Source organism: Rhincodon typus, chromosome 7 (genome assembly GCF_021869965.1).
Source record: "Rhincodon typus isolate 14 chromosome 7, sRhiTyp1.1, whole genome shotgun sequence".
In the NCBI taxonomy this organism is placed as follows: Eukaryota; Metazoa; Chordata; class Chondrichthyes; order Orectolobiformes; family Rhincodontidae; genus Rhincodon; species Rhincodon typus.
In genome coordinates, this window is record NC_063338.1 from 56,394,393 (window position 1) to 56,406,428 (window position 12,036).

Here is a 12,036-nt window from a genome sequence, read left to right on the forward strand (position 1 = left end):
ATCAGTTATAATGTTTCCTTCATTGACTCAGCATTCATTTTTATCTGATTATGGTTCTGTGAAGTGCCTCAGGATGTTTGCTAAGTTAAAGACACTATGTAAACATAAATTGATGTAATGAAAAATGAAACCAATATGTAATTTGTAAGAGTCGTGAGATCATTATGAAGGAAGTGGATTTCACATTTGCAGGAAAACATTTTACCTGAGTCATATGTTTGAACTGACTGTTATTGCCAGCTCCAGTTAAGTAATGGGCCTTAATTTCAAACTCCTTAAATTTCTCATTCTCTTCTATCCACTCATGCAGAGCATGTGCATTTTGGCGTGTCTTTGTAAAGATAATGCCTCTTGAGTTTCTTTTTCTGGAGAATTCTTGAAGTATAGTTGTTCGTAATTTTGTCAGTTTTCCATTTTCATACTCAGTCTTTCCAGCAAGAGTTTGAAGCTTTTCTTGTTGTTCTGAAAAGGCGGATAATTTTTTTTAAAAAAGTTAAATCATTTCCAATCTTGTAAGGCCAACAATTTTTATTCCTGAATTTCTGATATATGCTTAAAGTCGTGGAATTTCATCATTAGTTAGCATCATTTCCTAAAATTTACTTTTGAAATGTTAATGTCAAGCATTATTAAGCAGGATATGCATGAATTTGGCCACAAAACAAAACATTTTCATTGAAACCAAACCATTTACTTAAATCATATTCACAGATTAGCTCCTGCATTGATATGGAAATTTTGTTTCCTACATCAACCATCCTACTGGATTTATATGCAAGAAGTGGGAGCAGGAGTAGACCACATGGCCCCCACAAGCCTGCTCAGATATTCAATGCAATCATGGCAGAACTTCTGCCTTCAATTTACTTCCCTAGCCTTTCCCCATAATACCTCCCCTACCGGTCAAAAAATAATCTATCTCAGCTTTTAATATACCCAATAACGGAGCAGTCTTGACTGTCTGGTTTAGCAAATTAAAACCATCTGTGTGAAGAAATTTCTCCTCATTAATCTTAAAATGAATGACGCTTATCCTGAGAGTGACCCTCAGAGTACATGATTCTCCAGCTAAGACAAAGAACTTCTCGGTGCTAACCCTGTCAAACCCCTCCAAAATCTTGTATCTTTCAATTAAATTGCTTTAAATCATGATGAAAGTGTTAACGAATAGGAAATTTTGCCAATTTAATGCATGAAGTAAAAAAAAGCCTTTCAATAATCAACTGCTTTCAGAAACCTTAGAGAGGGAGTGTAACTTGTCAAATATTGGGCAAAGAGTTGCAGAGTCATAGAGTTATACAGTACAGAAACAGACCCTTTGTTCCAACTCGTCTGCGCTGACCAGATATCCCAAACAGATCTGGTCCCATTTGCCAGCATTTGGCCCATATCCCTCCAAACCTTTCCTGTTCATGCACCCATCAAGATGTTTTTTAAATGTTGTAATTGTACCTTTATGAGATCAAAGAAGACCTGCTATAGAAGATATTGCTGCTTTCTGTACTTTCTTGCATTTGTCTTAATGTTAAAATTATGTCCACTATGCCTCTCGATGGATGGAAGCCACATTGTGACTATAGTAGGAGCAACTGCGAGGAAGCATTTAAGAAGGTTATTGCAATGACCTTCCCTGTGGTAGACAGCAGGAACACCCCTCTGTAGTTATTATTATTAGCCTTTTCCATTTTCCTGAAGATAGTCACTATTACAGTGTCTCAGAAATCTCCCAGCATGCCCCCTTCCTTCCAGATAAAAGAGATGAGGTTATGTATTTGTGTCAACAGTGCTTCTCAACCATATTTCTGCAGTGAATCCATGTGGACTGGTAGTCTTGTTTGTTCTTGGTTGTCAGCTGGCCTTTTTAACCTCATGCTGGACTAGTGTTGTGCTGAAGTGGTGGGCGTAGTATGCAGTGGAATGTATTCAAGGACACCTACATCAAGCTGAGTGGGTGCTTGAGGAGATCCTCAAAGTGCTCCTTCCAATGAAAGACAGCTGGCTACATCTCTGTCCTTGATTGTTCTTAGCTCTCAGTGTTAGGCAACCTCCCCTGACACACCTTCTGTTTATTGTGTCATTTCTACTCCATTTTGCATCGCCTCATCAACTTTTTTGTCATGTAATTAAAGTCTTATGTCTTCACAGAGCTTCTCATTAGTTATTTTTCTATACTTCCGCAACCGACCTACTTAAAATCTATTACATTTCTAACTTTCCCTGGTTCTGATGAAAGATCATCAACCTGAAATGTTAAATCTGTTTTTCCCCTCCAAATCTGCTAAATAATTTCTCACCAATTCTGTTCTTTTCCTTTTATCCTTTACTGGTAATTAACTTAAACCAGCTTCTTTCCGCAACACAATCAATCTTATTGAATGGCTTCTTACATTTGAGGACAATAATACAACAGAGTATTAAAAACTCAAATTCAGAGAAGCAAGATGAATTTACGTCCATGGTTCTACATGATGTCTACTTAACAAACACAATCATATCACATCATGGGCATGAGGTACATCAAAACTGGACACTTTTTCACAGGAAACCAAGAGAAAAACAGTTTGACTGAATGTCCAACCAGGACAATCTTATACATACATTAGTGTGTACATCAATTGATTTGAGTTTTTTTGATGAAGTAACAGACAGGATTGATGACTGTCATTGAGTTGATGTCTGTATGGACTTTCAAAAGGTGTTGATAAATGACCACATAATTGACCAAGGCATTTAAGGTACAGTGACATCATAATTTTAAACTGGTTAAGGGACCACAGTTAAAAAAATAAAGAAACCCTGTTCAAAAAATTTTAATTTGGGAATAGTGAACTTGACTGGGTAGTTAGCTTGTACATGAATATTTACTAAGCTTTTCAAGAGTATGCTACATATTAGAAGGACATTACCATTAAATAGACTGATCAGAAATCTATCTGTATCATCCAGTTTTGACTTTGGTACGTCCTCATCATCATCCATGACCTTCTTCCTTTTCTCATCTTTATAGAAGTCCGTGAGATAATTGTACGCATCAATCATCCTTATGGTATCATTAATCATCAGGGCATCATTGTATTTTCTTAAATGCTCTGCACAGACACGCAGTTTACGATTCTCCTCTTTGGCTCCTGTGGAAGGTGAAGTGATATAATTCACAAAAAGTGTGTATGAGTAAGGTGAAGTACAGTAGAGTCACTCAACTGCTTCCTAAACTGCAGCTATCTAATAAGTTTACGATTAGCCTCGTACAATACTGTTTAAAAGATGAGCTGATAAAGACCCCAAACTGGTTAGTGATTGTACAAAAATATTGCAGATATTTCCCCTGACTTTTAAGAATAAAACAGACGATTCCTTTATTTGTGTAATCCGAGCTACTGTACTGGTTAGCTCAGTTCACTGGATACTTGGTCTGTGATGCAGGATAGTGCCAACAACATGGGTTAAATTCCCACACCAGCTGAGGTTACCATGAAAGTCCTTGCCCCTCCCTGAGTGTGGTGACCCTCAGGTTAACCATAACCGGTTGTCTCTCTCTCTCTTTATGGTCCTTTGGGACAATGGCAAATGTTCTGGACTGGAATAAGAATCACAGAATTATTATGGCACAGAAGGACACCTTTCTGCCTATCATGTCTGATCTGGTACCTAGAGCCAGTCTCCTGCCTTTTCCCCATATTCCTGAATACCATGTCTATCTAAATAATCATTCAATGCCCTCTTGAATATCTTAATTGTCTCTGCCTCTACCACACTCCCAGGCAGTGCATTCCATATCCTAATTATTCAGTGTGAAGAAGTTATTTTTTTCACACATCACACTTAATTCATTTTCACATCATTTAAATCTATGTTCTCTTGTTCTTTCATTCTTTTACGAGTGGGAACAGCGTCTCCCTATTTACTTTATCCAGCCCACACATGTTTTGCAAACATCTCCTTCTACCCAAGAACAATCCCAACTTCTTCATTCCTGGAACCATTTCTGTAAATTGCTTCTGCAACTCTCTGCAATGCATTCCCATCTTTCCTATAACGTGGTACCAAAACTGAGTGCAAAGCTCCAGCTGAGGTCTAACAGTGTTGGGTGACAGTGTTCTAAAATACCAATGGATCCAACATTCAGCCACATTAAATAACATGCTGGTTGCTGCCAACTTGGGTTTGATTTTGAGGTGTTTAATGATATCATCTACCTGTTTCACTGGAGAAGAAATGTAATATAGAAATTGGGCTGCTGTAATAGGATCCCGACTATAATTTTGAGGTAATTTGTGTATCAAGCACATCCCTCCCACTGAGTGGTCTAAACACTTGTCTATCAAATGTCAAGAATTTTGCTTTAACTATTATTTTTGTGAGACTAGGAAGAACAGGAATGTTCATCCTGAGCTAGAAAGGAGGTGGGAATAGGCATTTGGCCCTTGATTGACAGATGCAAATGTACTATTGCCTATTTCAGTCATGGGTCCTAGGTGCTTACTCTTCCTTAAAATTCAGTCTTTAGTGCATTTTTATGCATGATTTGTGCATGAATGCCATGCTCCCATATAACGATTAAATGTCTGTGTTAGAATCAAAAACATCTAACCAAAAGATCCACAGGAACATATTATTTAAGTTTTTTTCATGCTTTCTAATTTTGGATAAGTTTCTCCATTGTTTGTATGCAATTGTAAACATAATCTTAAAATTATACCTCGTACAATTAATAGCTAATCTAGCAAAACTTCTTCATACAAAACCATGTGAAAATTTTGGCTGTGATGTCACAGAAGGACATAAATAGTTAGAAAAATGTCAACTATGGTGGTTAAAAAGAGAATTTGATATTTATGCATGACGCAAATGAACTAAGAGGGAACAAAGAAGGCTAGGTAGTTAAGATTTAAAAGACACAAAGAACGATAAATCTAACAAAATGATCAAATGGCTTGCTGAAGTTTCTACAAACACACAATGCTCCATTTAACCTGATTTCTCTTTTTGCACAATCCACTGCTCATAAGACTGTGTGCCAAAATCCGACGTGGGGTTTCGTCCAAGGTACGTGTGAATTTCCATCATCATTTCTTTGATTTGTCCTCCAAAGGGATCCTTAAAATCAAACAGAGCAGAAATCAGTAGCTTCAATAAAGGGTCTTTAACATGTACTTTGTGACAGTTGAATGTCATGTCTGAAACATGATCTACTATGTGACTGCATCTGACAATGGCATTTTTGTCTCCATAGAATGGAAAAATGTAATCTATTAGGACAGCTAACATAATTTTTGAAGGTTTGAATGCTGTGTACATTACTATTCTGGCAGAATGCTTTAAAAAAAACCAAAATATGCAGATATTGAAATTTTAGAGTAATGGCTGAAAATGCTGATAACACTCAGCAGGTCACCCTGGAGAAACAAAAACATTTCAGGTCAATGGCCCACTTCGATGTTACTATACTAGATGTTGCAGCTGGAAATGATAAAAGAATATAAAAGAACAATAAAACTCTATTATTGTTTCCCTGTTGGGAATTTCCCAGATTTCCTTTTCTCTAACTGATCTGGATTTTTAAATCTTGTTTCTTGCCTCTTCCAGGAAATCACTTGATTTTTCGGAGAATATATTGTAATCTGTCATCGTGTGAGACAGGCTGAATGCAAAAGTCCCAACAAACAGTAACAGAGATTTGTGGTGTCCCTATAATAATTTTGGACCAATTTTACACCAAACCAAGCTCTCCTACGGAATTTTTTTAACAAATATGAATGTTATTTATATTGACTTCCAGAAGTAAATATTTGTACCTCTTTTCTGTCTTCTGCAATCTCCACCTTTTTGACAGGATCTTTCACTTGCTCTTTTAGTTGTGTATAATGATCCTTAACAGTCATTATTTTGTAAGCATCAAGGTTTGCACAAATCTACAAAATCAAAAAGAGAAAAAAATAGTTAAACACATTGACAAGTTTACTTGGTACTTTTTTTTGATTTGCTCTATTAATCTTAATGAACCTGCAATTAATTTGCCGGAAACTAAATTGTTTTCCTGTGTTGCATCAATGTAGCACTCCCATCTCTTCATTAATATTCATCTATTTGTTTGTTGAAGATGGTGGTGAACTACCTTCTTGAACCACTCTTGTCCCATTGATGTAGCTACACTCACAAAGCTGTGAGGGAGGGCATTTCAGGATTTTGACCAACTAAAAAACCCAATGAGTTCTGAAGAACAGTCATACTGGACTCAAAATGTTAACTCTATTTGTCTCTCTGCAGATGTTGCCAGACTTGCTGAGTTTCTCCAGTATTTTTGATTTTTATTTCAAATATCCAGCATTGCAGTATTTTGCTTTTATTACAAAGCAATCATAATCCATAACTCAAGGCACTCAGTTGGCAACTCCTGTCCAATGTAACGGTGTTCAGGATAATTATTTAGCAATTGACACTATTTGAAACTGCCTGCAAAACAAATATGATTGATCACATCTTAAAGTAACTATTCATAAACAGACTTTTGTTGAAACTGGCATTTTGGCAAGTGGCTGTAGAAAGTGAAACAAATATGCCATTCTAGTTACCCTATAGAGCTATTTAAAACAAAACCTTACTGAAAAATTGCAGCTCAATAGAAACAAGAAGCTCTCTAACAAGTTACAAATGATTTGGCCAGTCTATTGATAGAAACTGATTGAAGATTTTGTTTTAAAAGAAACTCAAGTCCACAGCATGTTTCAAAAGAATACAGGTAAAAGAAATACAATACAACTAGTTCTAATATCATCATTCTACCTTTAATCACGGTTGTTACATATTTATTGATCATTGCACCAATGTTACTTATTCCCACATTGGTTAACTTTAAATTAAAAGCCAAGAAGGGGACAAATGTTCCTCCTACATTTTCCTCTATTTGCAAATATTAATAAAATGACAAAAGCAAATACGAAGTACTGAAGTTATGTTCATACCAATGATGATTTAGAGTTGTTAAAAAGGCCACAGTTCGGGTTTTATTTTAACATTCCTAAATCTGGCATTCATTATTATCCCCTTCTTGATATCCACTTTCTACATTTATATGAAGCAACTTTCAATGTTCGTCTTTTCTTCTGTTTACCAGCATGTTTGATTAATTTCACAGAGATACAGATACCATGCTGTTATCCTCAGCATTGTGCATTCACAGAATCAACATGCCAAGGTAGGAGATATCTTTTAAGAATTGTTCCTTATAGCTGAAGATGGACAAAGCATAGGTTTGAGCTAAATCCCATTCATAAAGGAGAGAAGTAAGCAGAACAAATGTAAACTCTTACTTGTATAATGTGTGATTCTGCATTTTTTCTGTTCTTTGCGCCACCTACACCAGGTGATGCTGTCAGTCCTAAGATCTGTGGAAGTGACACTTGTGCAATTCCTTTTTTATTGTTCAGCTTTTGTTCAATGTACCTGGTCATTATGCTCTTGTACACTCCTTCTTTCTGAGTGTGGTGGCATTCATCAATTATTATCAATGAAAAGTCTGTAAAGAACAAAGTGTTTATACCACAATACAAAAAGTCACATTCTCAGAATCTGTGGGAACAGAATACAAAATCTTCAAATGCATTAATTGATGTGCAATGGGCAACATCTTTTAGAGTTATAGGTTGGTGGTGGTGGGGACGGTGAATTTTTTTCTCTTCATTGCCCAGCAAGTAATCTGGAAGAACAGATTTTCCAATTTACAACCTGAACAATTTTCAGTCTATAATCTATCTCACCAGGTTCCTGCTTTGATGACAAAAATGCAAATTTATATCAGTTAATGATAGTTTGACTAGTACAAGCAGAATAGCAGACAAATAAAGGTGGCACAGTGGTAGTGTGTCTATCACGGATTAGGGGTAGTCCCACTTGCTCCATGGTGTGTAAGAACATCTCTGAATAGGTTGATTGGGAAATAGGTTAAAATGTTAAATAAAGGTGAGGCATGCTCTGTGTTCTTGCTGAAATGTAAATAGTTTTTTTTATTGGGAATTGTGTTGGCTGTTAAGAAGTAGTGATTTTATTAAGGAACTTTGCAGAGACCAGCATGCTTTGCAGGATTTTCTATTCATCAATTTTAATGGATAGTAAAATCCTATTTGTCTGTTGATATCCTTACCTAAAATTCAGGATGCAATACTGTACACAAGGAACACAAATTTGTGATATCTGCCATGAGAGTCAAATATTGAGAGGATATTGTCAAGGCATGGAAATGTGGATGGCTGGGAATAAGTAATAAACTGACTTCTGATTGATGGATCAGAATACATCATACATTGCATTATTATAATAAACCTTTACAGCCAATGTGTGAACAGCAAGATCTCGTTGACAGATCAGACAAGTGATTAAATAACCAAAAAGAGCTGTGGGTGATGGAAATTGTAAACAGAAATTGCTGAATAAGCTCAGCAGGTCTGGCAACATCTGAGTTTTGAAGAAGGGTCACTGGACCTGAAATGTTAACTCTGATTTCTCTCCACAGCTTTTCCAGCAATTTCTGTTTTTATTTTTGATCAGATAATCTGTTTGTTGATGGCTGTGGTTGGGAGTTAAATGTTGGCAAGGACACTGGGAGACATTGCCTACTTTTCTTCAAATAGTATATTGTTAATGTCCACCTAATGGAGTAGAAGGCCCCTCTTCTAGTGAAACAATCCTTCACTAGTATATTCAAGTGGCAGCTCAGATTATGTATTTTCATCTCGAGGACTGGGGTTGAAACGTTGCCCTTTTGGCTAAGACACAGTGTTATCATTAAGACAGGGCTGACGCAACACTCAAATGAATAATGAAGTTGCATTTTGGACAATATGTAGACTGCATCTATAAATTAGTTGTGCTTCTTTATATCACCTATATACCTTGACTATAATATGCTTTTATTACTTGCAATCAGCTAGAACACAGCTCATCAAAAATTCTTTTGCAATTTTAAAGTATTTGAAATCATTGTTAAGTAAGATTGGGCAATTGAGAGAACAGAATGCATTATACTCATTATTAAATTAAAGCAAATGCTTCAATAGGAGTTTACATAACAATTGGATCTTTATTTTTGCAGTTTACCAGCTAATTTATTGATGTCTAGACAGCTCAATGTAATAATTTTCAAACCATTACAAAATCAAGGCCATGAAGACTCCATGGACTGCAATGTTATTTCCAAAAGGCAGGTGGGAGCTGTTAACTCTTGTGGAAGGTGGCCAGTTGTACTTAGGCAGTATTTACGGATTAATACATGTTGCAAACATTGATCAAAAATCCAAGAAGGGAAGCATTTTATGTATGTTCGGATATAATAATTTATTTATTGTTCCCTGAATAACTTTCTTGCCAATCTTTGTTACTGAAAAGTAAGATCTTTTGACAAATTACATGCTCAAAGTTTTAAAACAGACCAGTAATCCAAATTAGTAGCCAGTGTAAAAAGTGCTCACAATTTAGAAATAATATTTGTTTTGATCCACATTGTAACATCTGATGATGACTGGCCAGTTGCCAGTCAAACATAGCCTCAGTGCAAACCCGCGAGTCTATCAATGCATTTGTTGTTTTCTCCATCTACATATCAATCCCAGGTTAGTTTACTCCAACTTTAACCTTGTCATTAGAATGTCAGCTGTAAATTTTAAGTAATTGTTTTCTTCTATTTATTATTTATTCTGGTTAAAGATCAGTTCTCGCCATCACAGCAGTGGAACTATATGAACTATGACCTCTGAAAGTTACTAAGCAATTAACAACATGCCATTTAGTAAAAAATTCTAGATTTGATGAGTGAAGAATACTGATTGCTTCCACCACTTTCTGAGCACTGAACTGATATGTAAAGATTTCCAAGTGGTAAATAATTTGTTTAAGTATGGAAGGCACAAATGTTTATAAAGTCAGTGAGTACGTTGGAAAAGCAGTGAGCATGGATTTCCTAAACAGTTTATCTAACGTTAGTACATAATGGTGCTGTTAAGCCTGTGCATGGTTGATGGATGTAGTTCTTTACAAAAAAAATTTGTTCAACAAGATTTATTTATTGACTTTTAGTCAACTTGACAAATGACTAAAAATGTAAAAGTCTGAAACAGATCTGAGAGCCCTCTTTGCTAGCACCAGCTTCTAGACCAATCTAATTTTTTTCCAAGATTTATTTGTTGCAGACTTTTACAATTATTTTGTCTTTCATTATTTATTTTTAAATGTAATTTTGCTACACTCTTTTCCCCCCAGTGGTACCACATTTATTTTTAATTCATATTTGAAGAATTAGGGAATCAGTTTCCTAATCTAACCAGGCACGTTATCACTGACTATAATATCACTGACCATGAAATGCCTATCTGGATGTTCAAGAGAGATATGTTCTCTGTAATTTTGGATTGTTGGCAGATGGTAGGCTTTTAACTAAGCCCCTGCTTTGACATAGCTCCACGCCACGTTCTGTTGCAAATAAGTGGTTTATAAGATTGAAATTCTCTCTTTAATTTAGGATAATGTGAAGAGTGTCCTGTGACCAGTTCTTAAGTTTGCGGAACAACAGGCCTTGATGATATGTTAATTAAAGACAAAAGGGAGGTCTGTTTTGTTGCTGATGAAGGGTCTAGGCCCGAAACGCCAGCCTCTCTGCTCCTATGATGCTGCTTGGCCTGCTGTGTTCATCCAGCCCTGCACCTTGTTGTCTCGGATTCTCCAGCATCTGCAGTTCCTACTATCTCTGTTTTGTTTACGCTCACACCTCAAAACAATGGCAGCAGCATCTACGTTTACATTGGTTAGATTGTTGGTCTCCAAGTTCCTAGGAAGGTACCAAAAATATTGGGGGTAGTAGGAACTGCCGATGCTGGAGTCTGAGATAACAAAGTGTGGAGCTGGAGGAATACAACAGGCCAGGCAGGATCAGAGGAGCAGGAAAGCTGACGTTTCTTTCCTGCTCCTCTGATACCACCTGGCCTGCTGTGTTCCTCCAGCTCCACACCTTGCTATCTTATTAAAAATATTGGGTTGTGAACAGTTATGCTGTGTCCATTTTCTTACAAAATAAAAGGAAGTTGGGTCCCAAGGATAGTGTATCAGTGTTTCTATCTGGATACAAGAACCATGTGATACACATTGCTGTAGAAAGTGATAAATTTCTATGATATCCTTGGAAGCTCTCAGACACTGGCAATTTATGAGGATCTGGGAGACTTGAGGCTGAGGAACTATCATGCTGGAACGCAAATGGGGCTCACACTCCGATTAAAAAAGATAAAGTTCACGAGGATTTGAAATAAGGCTTGCACCAGAGAGCAATTGTCAGGAGTGGCAATTGTGTGGTTAAAATTTACCTAGCTGAGAAAGAAAAGGAGTGGAAATAATCTGTTGGGAACTGAGAATCACTTTAGAATGGATCCAGATAAATCAAATGACTATTCAAGAGACATTGTAAAAATATGTCAACATGGAGTGGGTTTTTCAGTTGTGTTAACTATTAAAATAGATAATTAATATAATTATTTCTACAGTTATAGGATTTATGGAAAAAGAAGTTACTACATCTGGCTTTAGTTAGAATATTGGATGCAGGCTGTGATTCATCAACTTTCCACGAGAGGTAACATTCTAGACCACAGCAATTTGTGAAGAAATAGGAATCTTTTTATTAAAGCATTATGGTCTTCCGAAAAACATTTGCCACTGCAGTGACGAACTATGCTTTAAAACTTTAAAAAGTTAAAATCACAGAATTGATTGCAGGCAAATTCTTACTAAACAATATCACCTTGAAATCCCTGTGTTTAGAAAGGCATGTGTCAATTTCAATTTTGGGGGAAAGGGGTAAGATATGAGCTCAAGTCCAGTTTGGCTGGAGTTCTGTCTCACTTAATTTTAGTTTACCATTTGGGGGGAGGGGAGGATAGTGGAGTGTGTTGTAGGAATGAGAACCCCGGGCAGAACTTACACCATGCCCCAACAAATGCTCGTATGGTGTGTGTGTGTATGTGTGTGTGTGTGTGTGTGTGTGTGTGTGTGGGG

At 36.5% G+C, this 12,036-nt stretch overlaps 1 protein-coding gene across 1 annotated transcript in view; it reads right to left on the reverse strand.

Annotated features, from left to right (window-relative positions):
• ifih1 (interferon induced with helicase C domain 1) overlaps nucleotides 1-12,036 on the reverse strand; it is a 130,463-nt gene that overhangs the window by 17,594 nt on the left and 100,833 nt on the right. The window contains exons 7-11 of the mRNA XM_048598614.1: nucleotides 7,311-7,516; nucleotides 5,796-5,912; nucleotides 4,974-5,097; nucleotides 2,907-3,128; nucleotides 206-462 (exon numbers count right to left, since the gene is read on the reverse strand). Of these exons, the coding sequence (XP_048454571.1) occupies nucleotides 206-462; nucleotides 2,907-3,128; nucleotides 4,974-5,097; nucleotides 5,796-5,912; nucleotides 7,311-7,516 (926 nt within the window). The remainder of the gene's footprint in view (nucleotides 1-205; nucleotides 463-2,906; nucleotides 3,129-4,973; nucleotides 5,098-5,795; nucleotides 5,913-7,310; nucleotides 7,517-12,036) is intronic.